Source organism: Panthera leo, chromosome B4, assembly GCF_018350215.1.
Source record: "Panthera leo isolate Ple1 chromosome B4, P.leo_Ple1_pat1.1, whole genome shotgun sequence".
Taxonomy (NCBI): Eukaryota; Metazoa; Chordata; class Mammalia; order Carnivora; family Felidae; genus Panthera; species Panthera leo.
Genome location: NC_056685.1, coordinates 29114955 through 29136333, shown reverse-complemented (window position 1 = coordinate 29136333; position 21379 = coordinate 29114955). Strand labels below are relative to the sequence as shown.

The following is a 21379-nucleotide window of genomic DNA, read 5'->3' as shown; positions in this document are numbered from 1 at the left end:
TGTTTGTAAAAAAGTAACCACTTATCAAGCATTTATTTGTGACATTTTTCTGACAATATTACAACTTTCAATAATCTCACTATATTCACATCCACATTATTTTTCAACTTTATTTGTGCTAAGTTGGAGGAAGCTAAATTAAACCATGGCTATAATACACAGTTTAATCCATAATTAAAATTAAAAACTGTGAAAACATCTTCCACTTTGAAGACTATTATTTTTTTAAATACCTATTATTTTTTTAAAGCTCTAATTATTATAGAGGCATAATAAAGAATAAAAGGTATATATTATAAAATGTGATAGACTGTAACCAGGATAATTAATATCTATAATATCAAATAAAAGAAAATGTGGAAAATAATTTTTTCTAGAATATAATTTTTCTTTAAAAATGCCACTTTTAATAATTTTTTAGTTACTTAGATCAACAAAAATAAAGTTCACAAATAATCTCACCATAAACAGAAAACTCACTGTTAACATTTGATATATCTTTTTTCATTGTTTCTAAATATAACTAATACATATATGTATTTTTAAAATTTTTATCTATACTGGGTTCTACTATACATATACAATATGTTTTCTATTAAATAATGTTATAGATATGTTTCAATGACAATAAATAAACATCTAAATTAGAATAGCTAATGAAAGTACGTTTAATAGTATATTTTTATTTAGCAATATTTTTTATGAGTGGACAGTGGTAAATTTTTGCTCTCAAAATTTTTTATATTATACTTACTTGAACAAAACCACTTTACACTCTTTTCTTCTTTATGATAAATTTTTATAAGTGCAATGATTCAATGAAAGGCCTATGTCATCCTCAAACTTTTGCTGTGTATTTTCTTACAGAAAAGTATTAATTCATAATAATAGAGTAACATAAAAGATTACTCAATTCAACATACATCCACAAATACTAGACATTTCTGTTCCTAAGATTTTTACCGAAATGGTAGATAAAAAAAAATTCTACCCACTATTATTTTAATTTTCATTTATTTGATAACTAGTGAAGTTGAATATATCCATAGGCATTTACTACCCTTTTGTGTTTCTAAATTACCACCTGCCTAATTGTGTCCTTTGTCTATGTAGGGGAAGGGCTACTCATAATTTTCATATATTTGTAAAAAATATTCATATGAAACATTTTCTAAAGAATTGCAATTCTCTTTATATCTCATGATTTTTTACCATATAAAAGTTTTAAATTTATAGTAGCCAAATACACTAACATATTCCTTTGTTAGTAACATAATGCTTAGAAAACTTTGCTCTAGCCAAGACCATATAACTGCTACCCAGTATTTCTTCTAAGATCTTCATACATCATTTATTAATTTTGATTCTTAAATCAACCTACAATTTATTTTGGTGTATCTCATGAATACATGAGAATTATTTTTTCATAGTGGTTTACTTTTTGTGACTATTTTACCTTTGTATGAAAAATTTTCTTTTTATTTATTTTTTAATATGAAATTTATTGTCAAATTGATTTCCATAAACACCCAGTGCTCATCCCAACAGGTGCCCTCCTCAATGCCCATCACCGACCCTCCGCCACTTCCACCTCCCATCAACCCTCAGTTTGTTCTCAGTTTTTAAGAGTCTCTTATGCTTTGGCTCTCTCCCTAACATTTTTTTTCCTTCCCCTCCCCCATGGTCTTCTGTTAAGTTTCTCAGGATCCACATAAGAGTGAAAACATATGGTATCTATCTTTCTCTGTATGACTTATTTCACTTAGCATAACACTCTCCAGTTCCATCCACGTTGCTACAAAAGGCCAGATTTCATTCTTTCTCATTGCCACGTAGTACTCCATTGTGTATATAAACCACAATTTCTTTATCCATTCATCAGTTGATGAACATTAGGCTCTTTCCATAATTTGGCTATTGTTGAAAGTGCTGCTAAAAACATTGGGGTATACAATCAGTGCTGCTATACATCAGCAGTCCTGTATCCCTTGGGTAAATTCCTAGCAGTGCTATTGCTGGGTCATAGGGTAGGTCTATTTTTAATTTTGGGAGGAACCTCCACACTGTTTTCCAGAGCAGCTGCACCAGTTTGCATTCCCACTAACAGTGCAAGAGGGTTCCCGTTTCTCCACATCCTCTCCAGCATCTATAGTCTCCTGATTTGTTCACTTTAGTCACTCTGACTGGTGGGAGGTGGTATCTCAGTGTGGTTTTGATTTGTATTTCCCTGATGAGGAGTGACGTTGAACATCTTTTCATGTGCCTGTTGGCCATCTGGATGTCTTCTTTAGAGAAGTGTCTATTCATGTCTTCTGCCCATTTCTTTACTGGATTATTTGTTTTTCAGGTGTGGAGTTTGGTGAGTTCTTTATAGATTTTGGATACTAGCCCTTTATCTGATATGTCATTTGCAAATATCTTTTCCCATTCCGTTGGTTGCCTATTAGTTTTGTTGATTGTTTCCTTTGCAGTGCAGAAGCTTTTTATCTTCATGAGGTCCCAATAGTTCATTTTTGCTTTTAATTCCCTTGCCTTTGGGGATGTGTCAAGTAAGGAATTGCTGCAGCTGAGGTCAGAGATGTTTTCTTTCCAGCTTTCTCCTCTAGGGTATTGATGGTTTCCTGTCTCACACTCAGGTCCTTTATCCATTTTGAGTTTGTTTTTGTGAATGGTGTAAGAAAGTGGTCTAATTTCATTCTTCTGCATGTTGCTGTCCAGTTCTCCCAGCAACATTTGTTAAAGACTGTCTTTTTTCCATTGGATATTCTTTCCTGCTTTGTCAAAGATTAGTTGGCCATAATTTTGTGGGTCCAATTCTGGAGTCTCTATTCTATTCCATTGGTCTATGTGTCTGTTTTTGTGCCAATACCATGCTGTCTTGATGCTTACAGCTTTGTACTAGAGGCTAAAGTCTGGGATTGTGATGTTTCCCGCTTTGGTCTTCTTCAATATTACGTTGGCTATTCGAGGTCTTTTGTGGTTCCATACAAATTTTAGGATTGCCTGTTCTAGCTTCAAGAAGAATGCTGGTGCAATTTTGATTGGGATTGCATTGAATGTGTAGATTGCTTTGGGTAGTATTGATATTTTAACAATATTTATTCTTCCAACCCATGAGCACGGAATGTTTTTCCATTTCTTTGTATCTTCTTCAATTTCCTTCATAAGCTTTCTATAGTTTTCAGCATGCAGATCTTTTACATCTTTGGTTAGGTTTATTCCTAGGTACTTTACGATTCTTGGTGCAATTATGAATGGGATCGGTTTATTTGTCTTTCTGTTGCTTCATTATTAATGTATAAGAATGCGACTGATTTCTGTACATTGATTTTGTATCCTGCAACTTTGCTGAATTCATGTATCAGTTCTAGCAGACTGTCAGGTTTTCCATGTATAATATCATGTCATCTGCAAAAAGTGAAAGCTTAACTTCATATTTGCCAATTTTAATGCCTTTGATTTCCTTTTGTTGTCTGATTGCTGATGCTAGGACTTCCAACACTATATTAAACAACAGTGGTGACAGTGGATATCCCTGTAGTGTTCCTGATCTCAGGGGGAAAGCTCTCAGTTTTTCCCCACTGAGGATGATATTAGCTGTGGGATTTTCATAAATAGCTTTTATAATGTTTAAGTATGTTCCTTCTATCCCGACTTTCTCAAGGGTTTTTTATTAACAAAGAATCCTGAATTTTGTCAAATGGTTTTTCTGCATCGATTGACAGGATCATATGGGTTTTTTCTTTTCTTTTCTTTTCTTTTCTTTTCTTTTCTTTTCTTTTCTTTTCTTTTTCTTTTCTCTTCTCTTCTCTTCTCTTCTCTTCTCTTCTCTTCTCTTCTCTTCTCTTTTCTTTTCTTTTCTTTTCTTTTCTTTTCTTTTCTTTTCTTTTCTTTTCTTTTCAATGTGATGTATCACATTGATTGATTTGCAAATGTTGAACCAGCCCTGCAGCTCAGGAATAAATCCTACTTGATCATGGTGAATAATTCTTTTTATATGCTGTTGAATACGATTTGCTAGTATCTTGTTGAGAATTTTTGCGTCCATATTCATCAGAGATATTGGCCTGTAGTTCTCTTTTTTTTGCCGGGTCTCTGTCTGGTTTAAGAATCAAAGTAATACTGGCTTCATACAGTGAGTCTGGAAGTTTTCCTTCCCTTTATATTTTTTGGAACAGCTTGGGAAGGATAGGTATTATCTCTGCTTTAAATGTGGTAGAATTCCCCAGGGAAGCCATCTGGTCCTGGACTCCTGTTTTTTGGGAGATTTTTGATGACTGATTCAATTTCTTCACTGGTTATGGGTCTGTTCAAGTTTTCTATTTCTTCCCTTTTGAGTTTTGGAAGTGTATGGGTGCATAGGAATTTCTACATTTCTTCCAGGTTGTCCAGGTTGTTGGCATATAATTTTTCATAGTATTCCCTGATAATTGCTTGTATTTCTGAGGGATTGGTTGTAATAATTCCATTTTCATTTGTGATTTTATCTATTTGGGTCCTCTCTCTTTTCTTTTTGAGAAGTCTGGCTAGACTTCAACTTTGTTTATTTTTTCAAAAAAACAACTCTTGGTTTCATTGATCTGCTCTACTGTTTTTTTAGATTCTATATTATTTATTTCTGCCCTGATCTTTATTATTTCTCTTCTTCTTCTGGGTTTGGGGTGTCTTTGCTGTTATGCTTCTATTTCCTTTAGGTGTTCTGTTAGATTTTGTATTTGGGATATTTCTTGTTTCTTGAGATAGGCCTGGATTGCAATGTATTTTCCTCTCAGGACTGCCTTCGCTGCATCCCAAAGCATTTGGATTGTTGTATTTTCATTTTCATTTGTTTCCATATATTTTTTAATTTCTTCTCTAATTGCCTGGTTGACCCATTCATTCTTTAGTAGGGTGTTATTTAACCTCCATGCTTTTGGAGGTTTTCCAGACTTTTTCCTGTGGTTGATTTCAAGCTTCATAGCATTGTGGTCTGAAGTGTGCATGGTATGATCTCAATTCTTGTATACTTATCAAGGGCTGTTTTTTGACCCAGTATGTGATCTATCTTGGAGAATGTTCCATGTGCATTCAAGAAGAAAGTATATTCTGTTGCTTTGGGATGCAGAGTTCTAAATATATCTGTCAAGTCCATCTGATCCAGTGTATCATTCAGGACCCATGTTTCTTTAGTGATCCTGTGTCCAGATGATTTATCCATTGTTGTAAGTGTGGTATTAAAGTCCCCTGCAATTACCACATTCTTATCAATAAGGTTGCTTATGTTTGTGATTGTTTTATATATTTGGGGGCTCCTGTATTCGGTGCATAGACATTGATAATTGTTAGCTCTTCCTAATGGATAGTCCCTGTAATTATTATATAATACCTTTCTTCATCTCTTGTTACAACCTTTAATTTAAAGTCTAGTTTGTCTGATATAAGTATAGCTACTCCAGTTTTCTTTTGACTTCCAGTAGCATGATAGATAGTTCTCCATCCCCTCACTTTCAATCTGAAGGTGTCCTCAGGTCTGAAATGAGTCTCTTGTAGATAGCAAATAGATGAGTCTTGTTTTTTATCCATTCTGATACCCTATGTCTTTTGATTGGAGCATTTAGTCCATTTACATTCAGTGGTATTATTGAACGATATGGTTTTAGGGTTTCTGTGTTATCTGTAGGTTTCATGCTTGTAGTGATGTCTCTGGTACTTTGTGGTCCTTGCAACATTCCACTCAGAGTCCCCCTTAGGATCTCTTGTAGGGCTGGTTTAGTGGTGATGAATTCCTTCAGTTTTTGTTTGTTTGAAAACCTTTATCTCTCCTTCTATTCTGAATTACAGACTTCCTGGATAAAGGATTCTCAGCTGCATATTTTTTCTGTTCATCACGTTGAAGATAATCTGCCATTCCTTTCTGACCTGTCAAGTTTCAGTAGATCGGTCTGCCACTACTCTTATGTGTCTACCTTTGTAAGTTAGAGCCTGTTTATCCCTAGCTTCTTTCAGAATTTTCTCTTTATTCTTGTATTTTGCCAGTTTCACTATGATATGTCATGCAGAAGACCGATTCAAGTTATGTCTGAAGGGAGTTCTCTGTGCCTCCAGGATTTCAATGTCTTTTTCCTTCCCCAGATCAAGGAAGTTCTCAGCTATGATTTATTCAAGTACACCTTCAGCCCCTTTCTCTCTCTCTTCTTCTTCTTCTGGAATTCCTATGACATGGATATTTTCCTGTTTGATTGCATCACTTAATTCTCTAATTCTCCCCTCATACTCTTGGATTTATTTCTTTCTCAGCTTCCTCTTTTTCCATAATTTTATCTTCTAATTCACCTATTCTCTCCTCTGCCTCTTCAATCCGTGCTATGGCCACCTCCATTTTATTTTGCACCTCATTTATAGCCTTTTTTAGCTCCTCATGACTATTTCTTAGTCCCTTGATCTCTGTAACAATAGATTCTCTGCTGACCTCTATGCTTTTTTCAAACCCAGCGATGAATTTTATGAATATTGTTCTAAATTCTTGTTCCATTATATTGCTTAAATTGTTTTTGATCGATTCGTTAGCTGTCACTACTTCCTGGAGTTTCTTTTGAGGAGAGTTCTTTCATTTCATCATTTTGTGTAGTCCCTGGGGTGGCTCCAAACTGCAGGGCACTTCCCCTGTGCTGTCCGGAGTAACTCGTGTTGGTGGGCAGGGCTGCAGTCAGACCCGATGTCTGCCCCTAGCCCACTGCTGGGGCCACAGTCAGACTGGTGTGTACCTTATCTTCCTTTCTCCCAGGAACAGGACTCACTGTGGAGTGCTGTGGCCCCTGTCTGGGCTACTTGTACACTGCCAGGCTTGTGGTGCTGCTTTGACGGGATCTGGTGGATTAACCAAGGTGGATCTATAAGGTGCACAGGGGCAGGAAGGGCAGGCTTAGCTCGCTTTGTGGTCTGTGGTCCCCTGTGGGAGGGGCCCTCCAGCACCGGGAGGGAGGCAGAATGTTGGAGGGATGGATCCCCAGAAGCACAGTGTTGGGCATTTGCGTGGTGCCAGCAAGTTCGGTGATGGGAACTGGTTCCCTTTGGAAATTCAGCTGGGGAATGGGAGAGGGAAATGGCACTTTCCAGCACCTTTGCTTCCCCGCCAAGCTGAGCTCTGTCTTCTGGGATACCTACCTGGTGTCCTCTTGCCATCTCCGCTCTCTGAGAGCAGAGCTGTTGACTTTTAATATTCCAGATGTTAAGTCCCGCTGGCTGTCAGAACTCACAGAGTCAGGCCCCTCTGCCTTTGCAAGCCAGACTTTGGGGGCTCTGCCTTTCCAGGTGGGCTGCCCCTCCACCAACCCGGCTCCCTCCCACCAGTCTGTGTAGCACACACCACCTCTCCACCCTTCCTTCCCTCTTCCATGTCCCTCTTGTCTATGCTTGGCTCTGCAGAGTCCGTTCAGCTAGTCTTCTGGCAGTTTTCTGGGTTATTTAGGCAGATGTGGGTGGAATCTAAGCAATGAGCAGGACGAGGTGAGACCAGCATCTTCCTACACCACCATCTTCCCCTCTGAGTCTCAAGTCAGAGCTATAAAAAAAATTTTTCAAGGGCACCTGGTGGCTCAGTCAGTTGAGTCTGTGACTTGACTTAAACTAGGGTCATGATCCTGGGGTCATGGGATCCAGCCCTGCATTGGACTGACTCCCCACTAAGCATGTAGCCTGCTTGGGATTCTGTCTGTCTCTCTCTCTCCCTCTGCCCCTCTGCCTCTCTCTCTAACTTAGAAAAACTTTAAATAACTAAAACTATAAAATAATAAATTATTACATTCATTTGAATCTGTTTCTGGATTTTTCATTCAGTACCAAATCCAGTACCACATTGACTTAGTTATTATAGTGTTACATTACATATTGATTTTTGAATAACTAAATTCTTATTATTCTTTTGTATAATCACGTTTCATTTCTCAATATATCCTATAATAATTCTGTCTAGCTCAAAAATAATTCCACTTATACCTAGAAATAAATTGCTTTAAATATATATTTCACTTTGGAAAAAATGGAACATTGAAATATTTATAATATTGAACCTTTGAAACCAAATATAAATTTCTATTTCTTCACTGTTCATCTATATCTCTCAGTAAAGTATATTTTTCTTCATATAAAACTCTGTATTTTTTGTTAAATATGCTACTGTAATATTATAAATAGAATTATCTCTATCATAGTTTCTAAATGGTTGTTTTGGATAAAAATAAAATTTTTTTTTCTTTTGCTTTCTTTAGATTTTAATTCCAGTGTAGTTAATGTACAGTATTATAATAGTTTCAGGCATATAAAATGGTGATTCAGCAGTTCCACATATAACTCAGTGCTCATCCAGATTAGTGTACTCTTGATCCCCTCCAACTATTTCACCCATCCTTCCACCTACCTCCTTCTGGTAACCATCCATTTGTTCTCTATACTTAAGAGCCTGTTTTTTGGTTTGTCTCCCTCTTTTTTTTTTTCTTTGTTTTGTCTCTTAAATTCCACGTATAAGTGAAATCATATGGTAACTGTCTTTCTCTTATTTTACTTAGCATCATACTCTAGCTCTATCCATGCTGTTGCAAATGACAAGATTTCATTCTTTTTTATGGTTGAGTAATATTGCATTATATATACACACGTATGTGTGTTATATTTAACATCTTTATCCATTAATCTATCAATAGACACTTGAGGTGCTTTCATAGTTTGGCTATTGTAAATAATGCTGCAGTAAACATAGAGGTGCATATATCCCTTTGAATTGTTTTTCTTTTAATTTAGTGTTTTGTATTCTTTGGGTAAAATACCCAGTGTACTAGATCATAAAGTAGTTCTATTTTTAATATTTTGAGGAACCACCATACTGTCTTCCACAGTGGCTACACCAGTTTGTATTCCCAGCTACAGTGTCCCAGGGTTCCTTTTTCTACACATCTTCACTGACACTTGATGTGTCTTGAGGATTTGATTTTAACCAATCTGACAGGGATGAGGTAATATCTCACTGTGGTTTTGATTTGCACTTCCCTGATGATGAGTATGTTGAGTATGTTTTCATGCATCTGTTAGCAATCTAGAAGTCTTCTTTTGAGAAATGTCTGTTCATATATTCTGCCCATTTTTTAATTGGATAATGTGTTTTTTGAGTGCTGAATTGTGTCAGTTCTTTATATATCTTTCATACTAACCCTTTATCAGATATGTCATTTGCAAATATCTTCTCCCATTCATAGGCAGCCTCTTAGTTTTGTTGGTTGTTTCTTCAATGTGTAAAAGCTTTTTATTCTGATGTAGTCCCAATAGACTATTTTTGCTTTTGTTTCCCTTGCCACAGGAGACCTATCTAGAAACATGTTACCATGGCAGATGTCAGAGAAATTATTGCCTTTGCACTCTCTTCTAGGATTTTTATGATGTCAGGTCTCACATTTAAATCTTTAATCCATTTTTAATTTGCTTTTGTGTATGCTATGAGAAAATAGTTCAGTTTCATTTTTTTGCACGCAGCTGTCCAGTTTTCTCAGCACTATTTGTTGAAGAAACTTTTCCCCATTGCATATTCTTTCCTCCTTTTCCAAAGTTTAATTGACAATATAATTGTGGGTTTACTTCTGGGTTTTGTATTCTGTGCCATTGATCTAGGTGTCTATTTTTGTGCCAATACCATACTCTTTTGATTACTACAACTCTAAAATATAACTTGAAGTCGGGAACTGTGATAATCCAGTTTTGTTTTTCTCTTCAAGATTTCTTTGGCTATTCAGGGTCTATTATCGTTCCCTACAAATATGTTTGCTGTCCCTGTGAAAATGCTATCAGTATTTTGATAGAGATTGCATTAAATCTGTAGATTGCTTTGGGTAGTACAGAAATTTTAAAAATATTTGTTCTTCCAATACATGAGCACAGAATGTCTTTCCATGTCTTTGTGTCATCATCAATTTCTTTCATCAATGTTTTATACTTTTCACTGTACAAGTGTTTCCCTTCTTCGGTTAGGTTTATTCCTAGGTATTTTATTATTTTTGGCACAATTCTAAATGGGATTATTTTCTTAATAGTTTTTTCTGCTGCTTCATTATTGGTGTATAGAAATGCAACAGATTTTTGTACATCAATTTTGTATACTGTGATTTTATTGAATTCATTTATCAGTTCTAGCAGGGTTTTTTTTTTTTTTGGTGGAATCTTTCAGGTTTTCAATATCATGTCATCTGCAAACAGTGAAAGTTTTACTTTTTCCTTGAAATTTTGGATGCTTTTTATTTCTTTTTGTTCTCTGATTGCTGTGGCTAGGACTTCCACTACTAAGTTGAATAAAAGTGGTGAGAGTGGACATCCTTGTCTTGTCCTGACCATAGAGGAAAAGCTCTCAGTTTTTCCCTATTTAGGATATAAAGTGTGGGTTTTTCATATAAAACTTGTTTCCTTGTTGATTTTCTGTTTATATGATCTATTCATTGATGTAAGTAGGGCGTTAAAGTTCCCTACTATTATTGTATTACTATCAACTAGTTCCTTTATGTTTGTTATTAATTATTTTATGTATTTAGGTACTCCCATGTCAGGTGCATAAATACTTAAAATTGTTGTATCTTCTTGTTGGATTTCCCTCTTTATTATTATATAGTGTCTTTCTTTGTCTCTTAATACAGTCTTTGTTTTAAGGTCTATTTTGTCTGATATAAGTATTGCTCCTCTGGCTTTTTTTTTTTTTTTTACATACATTTGCATGATAAATATTTCTCCATCCACTTATTTTCAAACTGCAGGTGTCTTTAGGTCTAAATGGGTCTCTGGTAGGCAGCATATAGATGCATCTTGTTTTTATACCCATTCTAACATCCTATATCTTTGATTGGAGTGCTTAATCCATTTACATTCAAATTAGTCCATTTACATTCAAAGTAATTATTGATGGCTATGTATTTATGCAGTTTTATTACTCATTTTGTAGTTGTTTCTGAAGACTTTTCTCTGATTCTTTCTTGTCTTTCTTTCATGGTTTCCTGATTTTCTTTAGTGATATATTTGGATTTCTTTTCTTTATTCTTTGCATGTTTATTAGTGTTTTTTGATATGTGGTAACCTTTAGGTTTGTATATAACCTCTCCTGCAAATAGCAGTCTATATTAAGTTGATGGTTGTTTAATTTTGAACCCATTCTTTTCTCCTTTCCTCCCCACATTTCAGGTATATGTGTTATATTTTAGATTCTTTTTCTGTGAATTACTTGACTGATTTCTTATAGAAATATTCATTTTTACTCTTTTTATGTTTTCTGTCTTTATACTATCACTTGTGGTCCCTCCTTTCCACTCAACAACTCCCCTTTAATACTTCCTGCAGAGCTGGTTTAGTGGTCACACACTCCTTTAGTTTTTACTTGCCTGGAAAACTCTATTTCTCCTTCTATTCTGAATTATAGCCTTGCTAGATAGAGTATTCTTGGCTGCATATTTTACCCTTCAGCACTTTGAATATATCATGCCACTCCCTTCTGGTCTGTCAAGTTTCTGTTGAAAAATCTATTAGCCTACTTGGTTTTCCTTTGTTGGTTAATGACTTCTTTTTTCTCACTGCTTTTAAGATATTTTTCTTTATCACTATATTTTGCAAATTTAATTACAATATGTCTTGGGGTAAGCCTGCTTTTGTGGATTCTGATGGGAGTTCCCTATGCCTCCTGGATCTGGATGTCTGTTTCCTTCCCTAGATTAGGGAAGATTTAGCAATGCCCCCCTTCCTCTCTCTTCTTCTGGGACTCCTATAATATGAATATTATTACCTTTGATGGAGTCAGTAAGTTCCCTAAGTCTATTATCACTTTGTATAATTCTTTCACTCTTTTGTTCAGCTTCATAGCTTTCTATTATTTTGTCTTCTAGGTCATTAATTCATTCTTCTGCTTCTTTCAGCCTGCTTTTCATTGCATCAAGTATCTTTCTAATCTCACTTATTGTACTTTTCACCTCTGATTGATATTTCAACTGTCTTATTTCTGTGGTAAGGATCTCACTGATTGATGTCTTCCATTCTTTTCTCAAGCCCAGTGAGTATCCTTATCATTGTTGCTTTAAATTCTCCATCAGGCATGTTACTTATATCTGTTTCACTTAGATCTCTAACCATGGACTTATCTTCTTTTGTTTGGGATAAATTCCTCCATCTTTGCATTTGGTCTAAGTCTCTACCTTCTTCTGTGTACTAGAAAAGCCACTTATGTCTCCAGCTTCTGAAGGTATTGGCCTTATGAAGAAGAGGTCATGTACTGTCCAGGGCCTCGTGCTTCAGGGAGGGTCTCTGGTGTGTGCTGCACGCACTCTGCTGTTCTGTTCTGGCTGCTCTATCCTTCAGGCAAGTCATCTACAGAGGCTCTCCTTGCTTGCTACAAGCAGTGTTTGATCCTTGACCTGAATGTGGTGAGTTTTAATTAAGTGTGCTCTGGTTTCCTTGTGAAATGAGAACTGTCTCCACCTCACTGGAACTGAGAAACCTCTTTGGTTGAGAGACGTGATGTGGGCAGGAATTTGTGCTGGTCTTCTGGGAGAGGGGCCAACTGTAATGGGACTGAGGTAAGTGTGACTGGGAAGGGCAGTTGCACTGGAATACAGGGGAATGGGGCTTAAGGTAAGCAAATTTAGATTTCTAGTGTCCACACTGCACTACTTCCCACAGGTAGCTCTGTGTTTATGCTAAGGGGTAGGTCAGAGAAATGATGGCCAGCTCCTTTGCCCCACAGAGAGGTGTCTCTATGAATGCTTCCTCTCATTATTGCTCTAAGAAGAGCAATAATCTCCCCACTGTGTACCCCAGGTGCTCTTTAGATCACTGGTTCCACACTGTATGTCTCCAATTTGTTTGTCTGCCTTCTCTCCAGGAACAGTACACTGCCCTCTGGGCTCTATCCCAGCTAAGCCTGCTAACTTTTAAAACTCTAGGCTTTAAGCTCTGCTCATTGTAAGAATTCATTAAATCCAGCCCCTCTTGTTTTCCAAGCCACTGGGCTTTGGGGAGACATTCTTCTGTGCATTTCCTTGCATATCCTTCTCTCCCTCACCCTTCTTCATTACCACAGCTACTTCCCTTCTACTACAGTCGGGATCTGTTTCTCCCCTAAACCACATCTTTGCACTTTCTATTATCTTTGATGTAGCTTCTATCTTTAGTTGTGGAGTTTGTTCTGTCAGTCTTCAGGTCAATTTCTGGGGCATTTAAGAGTGATTCCATAGTTATCTAGCTACATTTTTGAGACAAAGTGAGTCTAGGGTCCTCCTATTCTGCCACAATCTCCCTGTCTCCTCTCTTGCTGCTTTAAAAAAATTTTTCTGTATCACTACTTTTTGCCATTTTGATTACCATGTGTTCAATCCAGATCCAGGAGAATCTAGATATCTATTTCCTTCCTCAGATTAGGGAAGTTTTCAGCTATTATTTTTTCAAATAAATTTTCTGCCCCCTTTTGTCTCTCCTTCTTCTTGGATCCCATACTGAAAATATTATGCTTGATCAAGTCACTGAATTCCTTAACTCTATTCTCATTTTGCATAATTTCTTTTTCTCTTAACTTGCTCAGCTTGATTGCTTTCCATTACTCCATGACTCTTCCAGGTCATTAATTTGTTCCTCTGCTTCCTCTAGTCTGCTATTTTGTCCATCATGAGTTTTTTTTTCTTTTTTTTTTTGTAATGTTTATTTATTTTTGAGAGAAAGAGAGAGAAGGAGGGAGGGAGCAAGGGAAGGACAGAGAGAAGGGGAGACACAGAATCCAAAGCAGGCTCCAGGCTCTGAGCTATCAGCACAGAGCCCAACATGAGGCTCAAATCCACAAACCGTGAGATCATGACCTGGGCCAAAGTCAGCCACTTAACTGACTGAGCCACTCAGGCACCCCGCCTTGTGTATTTTTAATTTCAATTAGCATGTTCTTGGGTCTCTGCTTGGTTCTTTTTTATCTCTTTCTTAAGAGTCTCACTCATGTCTTCTACTCTTTTCTCAAGTCGAATGAGTATCATTATAATGATTACTTTAAGTTCTCTATCAGGCATAACACTTATATCTGTCTCACTTAGGTCTCCTGCTATGATTTTTGTCCTATTCTTTCATTTGGGATATATTCCTCTGTCTCCTCATTTCACCTAACTCTGTGTGTCTGCTTCTGTATTTTAGGAAAGTCAGCTACATCTCCTGCTCTGAAAAGTGGCCTTATGAAGAAGAGATCCTGTAGTGCCCCAATGTAGTGTCCCCTGTCCCAAGAAACTGGTGCTCAGGGGTGTCTCCTGTGCATTGTATATACCCTCCTGTTGTGTCCTAGCCACTTTTTCCTTCACTCCAGTTATCTGCAGAGGTTCTCTTTGCCTGCTGTTGGCAGTGTTTGGTCCCTGGCCATGGAGGAGCACATTTTACAAGATGCAGAGCAGTCTGCTTGTGAAATAAGACCTTCCAGCATTGCCAGGACCAGTGCTGTATGGGTGGGGTGCACAATTTTAACAAGGTTACATCTTGGGCTTCCACAGACCTGCCACCACTGCCAGGACCAATGCCCCACAAAACGAGCAGGCCAAGAGACAAGGTGTTGGTGATGGTTGCATGGGTCTTCTGGGGAAAGGGACCCACAGCACCAGGACTGAGGTAAATGTGATGATGAAGGTTGAGTCTGGTGAAGGGTGAGGGGTTGAGGCTTGGTGTAAGCAAGTTAGATAGTGAATGTTGGCACCATACTGGTTCCAGCAGGTGGCTCTGTGTTTATGCTGGAGGGTAAATAACTCTCCTTCCCATATACTCCAGGCATTTTTCAAACTGTGCTTCTTTCTACAGGTTATTTGTTGTGCTGTCTCTTTAAGGGCAGGACTCAGCTTCCTAATGCCCTCTGGGTTCTCCCAGAGCCAGCCCGCTAATTTTTAAATTTCTAGGCCATAAGTCCTGCTACTTGTAAGAACTCATGAAATTTGGAGCCTCTTGTTTTCAAAACCAAATGTTATAGAAATTCATCTTTCCCATGTGGGCTCCCCAGTGTGACAATCTGTTTCTCTTCCTTCTCTTCATCCATTGTATCCCTCCCTTCTTGGGACATGTCCTCACTCTTACCCTCTTCGATGTGGCCTCTGTTCTACCTTTACTCATGGAGTTTGTTCTGCCAGGCTTCACATTGTTTTCTGGATTATTTATGCTGATATAAGTGTTACCTAGCTGTATCTGGAGTGAAATATGCTTACAGTCCTCGTATTCCACCATTTTCCCAGCCTTCTTCTATTGCTTTTTTATATCTATTTTGTCCTCAGCCAGCTTTTTGAATTATATCATTAATAAATTTGTGTATTATCTTGCATTTTTCCAAAGGAAAATTAATATACAAATAATCATACTTTTGTCTATCCACTTATGAAAATGTTTGTAGCTTTTTCCTTTCTTTGATCATTTAACACAAATTTCAGTGAGTGGTAAAAAACCAGCATCCTAGTTTAATTGAGTTTAGTTGGAATGCCTGCAGGATTTCACATATAACAGTGTCTCAGCTTGAAACAGATTTATTTGATTAAGCAAGTTTACTTTTCTTTCTATCTAGTTTACCATTTTTAATAAGAATGAGTATTAAATTTTATTAATATATCCTAGTACATAAAATGAATATACTTTAAATCTGGCAAAAAAGTACAACACATAAACCTATTCATTTTCAAGGTCAAAATCATTCATTTAGAAGTTGTTTACAGATATTTCCTTCATTTGTTAACAATTTTAAAAGAACCTTTATCATTTACCTGTAAAGCCTGTTTCAATTTTTCCTGAAGGACTTTGTTCTCAACTTCCAGAGCAAATGCTACTTTCTGTGATATAATATAAAGGAAAAATATATTCATTTTAGTAGCTCTGTTTCTATAAATTGTTACAATTATCATCTGTCTATAATCCACAGATAGCCAAGATGATGATTTGAACATACACATTTATTCACATATTTCTGTGGCATAATGGTGGATAATTTCTGCAGCTGTAGCTTCCTATTGATTTTGTATAGGAAAAATGACCTTGAATCTGGTAAATTATAACTACAATAAGCTAAATATTTCATATCTCTGCTTCTCTAGACCTGATATATTTAAATATAAACATTTCAAATTTTATGAAAAAAAGCAACTCTACTCTTAACAGAAAATAAACACAGTTCTGAGTTTGTGTGAATGAATGGACTCTGTTACACATGAAATGTATCAAGAATTCTCCATGAGATGGGAGACAGTTTGAGGAACCATATCTAAGATCCCCTGTTCTGCTTCTGGTACAGCAGAGAAAGTTGCTAGTGAACAGACCCTGCCACACATAAAAACTACAAACTCAAAACAAAAACAAACATCAACACTGAAGAGAAACCAAAAATAAGTAGATTATTGAGAGAAAGTAACACTTGGAAGAAGAAAAGAGTCCTAGGTAAAATTCTTATTTCCTGGCTTGTAATCTGAAGTCAAGCGCTACATGAGCCAGACAGGGCACCTAATAGCTGATAGAAAGCAATTTTTTAGACCTTATAAACCAGAGGAAGGAAATCACTGCAAAACTTAGGGCAAGTCATACAAAGAAGAGAGCTTGATTGAGATAAGGAGCCCGAAACTCTGTATAAACCCTGCCCAAATCTCACTCAAGCCCAAACCACATATGCATAGGGAAGACTCTAAGAAGCCTATCAAAAGCTAAAAGAACTGAATGCAATTTGAGCTCCTCCTAAACACAGAATTTTCATTTTGCATCCAAAAACATTATTTATATATTAAAACAAAACAAGACAAAAGTAGGACTAACCGTACTAGAAGAATATAGTAGAATCCAGAGCTTAAAGATGATATTCTCAATATTCAATAATTTATAATTACTTGACATTTGAAGAAACAGCAAAATGAGACTTACTCAAAAGATAAGAATAATCTACAGAGAGTGATCCTAAGACAGATTCTACTTTAAAGTTAGTGTAGAAGAATTTTAAATCAACTATTATTACAAAACCCAAAGTAAGAGAAAATATGTTCATAATGAATGAAATAATAAAAATCTTGGTAGATTAATACAAACTATAAAAATACCCAATGTAAATTATAGTAGAAAAAAATACAGCACCTGAATTTTTAAAAAATGTAATTGATGAGCCTAGGTAGGAGCAAATAGGATAAGACAGTGGGAAAAGTCAGGCCATTTGAAGATACATCAGTAGAAAATACCTATCTAAAGACAAAGAGAACAAAGATTTTTAAAATGAAGAGGGACTGAGGAACATAAGGGATACTATCAAAAATCTAACATGTAATTTTATTCCCATAAGGAAAAGAGAGAGTGATATAAAAAGTAATGAAATAATACCTGAAATTTTCCCAAATTTTCATCAGAGTGAAATGCTGAAAACCAAGTAAAATGAGAAAAATCTTAAAAGTAGACAAAGACAATGCCAAATTACACACAGAGAAATGATTATTTGAATGACTGTCTCTCATCAGAAAAATATGATCTCCAAATGAAAACAGAAAACCATCTTTAAAATAGAGAACAAATGTTTCTCTTCTGAAAAAATTATTTTTAGAAACTAAAAAATGTTTTAAATCTACATTTTTATTCTCATTGAAATCTGAGAGGACACAGTATCTATAAAAATAGAAACAGGTAATAATGAAGACAAAAACAACTCTTCTAGCTACTGCTCAAGAGCTCTCTACATATGATTTATGTGTTGAAAAAACTCACATTCATAAACAGGCATAGAAATATAATAAGCCATCTAATGGGATTAAGCAACTTCAGAGAGGGAGACCAAGCTGAACAATCCAAGGAGGCATCTCCATTAAGGCAGCTCTAAAGGGACAGACAGAAAATAACTACAAAAAAAAATTAGAACTCAGAGAGCTCTGATGGATGCAAATATTTTTTTAAACATGTTTTTAACTTAAAATGTCAAGAGGAAAGACTCTGTTGGGCTTCCTGGGAAGATGACAGAGTAGGAGGACCCTAAACTCACCTCATCCCACAGATACAACTAGATAACACACCAGTGCAAATAACCCAGACAAAGACCCAAAGACTAGAAGCAAAAATCCACAACTAAATGTAGACAAAAGGCTAGTACATCAAAGAGGGTAGAAAGGGCAGAGATTCTGTAAGGACCTAAATGGACAGCAGACCACCCATGGGAGGGAAGGATCTGTGGGTGCATAGAGTGGTGAGAAACAGACTGTCAACACAGAGAGCCTGAATGGGGAAGTTGAATTCCCGTAGCATTTGGCCTTGAAAATCAGAGGAGCCTGGGGCACCCAGATGGCTCAGTGGTTTGAGTGTCGGACTTCAGCTCAGGTCATGATCTCACAGTGCATGAGTTCAAGCCCTGCATACGGTTCTCTGCTGTCAGCACAGAGCCCACTTCAGATCCTCTGTTCCCCTCTCTCTCTGCCCCTCTCCAGCTGGTGCTATCTCTCTCAAAATCAATAAATAATTTTTTTAAAAAAATATGAAAATCAGGGGGGCTGGATTTCATGAGTTCTTACAACCATCAGGACTTAAACCCTAGAACTTTCAAAAATCAGTAGTTCCACTCTGGCAGAGTCTGGAGGGCATGCATTAGGAAGCTGAGTCCCCAGTCTTAAAGAGACAGTGAAACATCTGGGAAGATATACAGCTTAGAAGCAGCAGTTGCAAAAATACCTGGGGCATGTAGGAGGGAGAGTTAGTAATCTCAGAGTTCACTGATGGACTTCTCCAGGAAAAAAAAGAGCTGGCAGGTGATATTTCCCTCCCTCTCCCACAGTATAGTCACACAGCCACCTGCAGGAACCAGCCAGGCACTGGCATTCACTACCTAACCTCCCTATACCATGCTTTGCCCCCTCCAGCTGAGTCTACCTCAGTCCTAAAACTACAGTTCCCCTCCCCATAAAACTGGTGAAAACCTTGTCAATTGCATCTCCCAACCTCGTACAGAGGATGAACGCACCTCATTAAAATGGTAGCTCCTGAGCAGCCTTGGCTGTCACAGTCTCAGAACGGGCTGCAAACCCCTTGTGGAAGGTGACAGAGACAGCCTTGTTAAAACAGTGTCCCACCCACTACTTTCAAGAAGAAGAGTTGTAGCTGAGTTTCCTAAAACACAGAAACAGACACACAGAGGTAGGCAAAATGAGGAGACAGAAGAATATGTCCCAAATGAAAGAACAGGTCAAAATTATAGCAAGAGACCTAAGTAAAAAAGATGTACCTATTATGCCTGATAGAGAATTAAAAATAATGATTACAAGGATACCCACTGGACTTGAGAAGAAGAGTGGAAGACATCAGTAAGACCCTTAACAAAGAGATAAAAAAAGAACCAGGCAGAGACCCAAGAACACACTAATTAAAATTAAAAATAGACATGATGGAATAAATAGCAGGCTAGAGGAAGCAGAGGAACAAATTAATGGCCTAGAAGACAGAGTAATGGAAAGTAATCAACTTAAGCAAGTGGGAGAAAAAAATAAACAAAATGAGAATAGATTTAGGAAACTCAATGACTTCATCAAGCATAATATTTACAGTATAGGGATCCTAGAAGAAAGAGAGACAAAAGGGAGCAGAAAATTTGTTTGAAGAAATAATAGCTGAAAACTTCCCTAATCTGGGGAAGGAAACAGATATCTAGATCCAGAAGGGACAGAGATGCCTCAACAAAATCAACCCAAGGAGGTCCACACCAAGACACATGCTAATCAAACTGTTGTGACAAAGAAAAAAAATTTTAAAGCAGCAAGAAAAAAGAAGACAGTTACAAGCAAGGGAAACCCTGGAAGGCTATCAGCAGGTTTTTCAGCAGGACCTTCACAGGACAGAAAGGAGTAGCATGATATATTAAAAGTGCTAAAAGGAAGAAATCCACAGCCAATAATACCCTATTCAGTAAGGCTATGATTCAGAATAGAAGGAGAGTTAGTGAGTTTCTCAGACAAATAAAAACTAAAGGAGTTCATGCCCACTAGAACAGCTCTAAGAAATATTAAAGGGGACTCTTAGAGTGGAAAGGAAAGACTGTAAGTAAGAATATGAATAGTGAAAAACACAAAAGAAGTAAAAATAAGTATATATCTGTTCAAGGGATATATTTGTTCAAGGGATTCACAAAATAATTTAAAATATGACATTACACACCTTAAATGGGGGTGGAAGAGTAAAGAATGGGTTCCAATTTAAGTGACCATCAACATAATACAGACTGTTACATGCAGAAGATGTTATACACAAACGTAATGGTAATCACAAACCAAAAATGAGTAATAAATATGCAAGGAATAAAAAGAATGGAATCCAAGTACATCACTAAAGAAAGACAGCAAATGATTAAAAACAGCAAGGGATAAAAGAATCAGAGAAAACCTGTAGAAACAACCACAAAACATGTAACAAAATGGTTGAGCGTAAATGGACTAAATGCTTGAATCAAATGACACAGAGACAGAGAGAACTAAAAAACCAAGATTCATTCATATGCTTCCTACAAGACACTAATTTCAGACCTAAAGACACCTGTAGATTGAAAGTGAAGGAATGGAGAAACATCATGCAAATGGATGTCAAAAGAAAGCTTAAGTAGCAATATTTATGTCAGACAAAATAGACTTTAAAAAAGAGTTTAACAAGAGATAAAGAATAATACTACATAAATAATAAAAGTGGACAATCCAACAGAAGATACAACAATTTTGTATATATTGTACAATGTTGTAAATATTTATGCACTTAACATGGAAGCACTGAAATATGCAAAAGTTAATAACAAAAATAAAGGAACTAATCAGTAGTAATATAATAATAGAAGAGGGCTTTAACATCCCACTTACATTTATGAACAGATCATCCAAACATAAAATCCACAAGGGAAAAACTGGCTTTGAATGACATGTTGGACCAGATGGACCTGACAGATATATCCAGAACACTCCATCATATAACAGTAGAATACACATTCTTTTCAAGTAAACATGGAACATTCTCCATAGTTGATCACATATTAGGCCACAAACAAATTCAAGAAATTCCAAGATATCATGGTCATACCATGCAACTTTTCTGACCACAATGCTATGAAACTAGAAATCAACCACAAGAAAAATATGGAAAGACCACTAATATATGGAGGTTAAATAACATGCTATTAAACAATTAATGGGTCAGCCATGAAATCAAAGAAAAAATTAAAAATTACATGGAGACAAATGAAATGAAAATATAAAGGTACAAAATTTCGGGATCCAGCAAAGTTTTAACAGAAAAGTTTATAGCAAAATATACCTACCTCAAAAAGGAAGAAACATCTCAAACAACTTAACCTTACACCTAAAGGAGTTAAAAAAGAAGAACAAACAAAACCCCAAAACAGCAG

General features: G+C 36.5%; 1 protein-coding gene across 3 annotated transcripts in view; it reads right to left on the bottom strand.

Annotated features, from left to right (window-relative positions):
• Positions 1 to 21379, bottom strand: part of LOC122224035 (coiled-coil domain-containing protein 7-like) — a 134101-nt gene that overhangs the window by 5823 nt on the left and 106899 nt on the right. For 2 of the 3 annotated variants that reach the window (XM_042945300.1, XM_042945301.1), the window contains one exon: positions 15756 to 15821. The exons of the other annotated variant lie outside the window; for it this stretch is intronic. In XM_042945300.1, coding sequence (XP_042801234.1) covers positions 15756 to 15821 — 66 coding nt within the window. The remainder of the gene's footprint in view (positions 1 to 15755; positions 15822 to 21379) is intronic. 3 annotated transcript variants of the gene reach the window in all.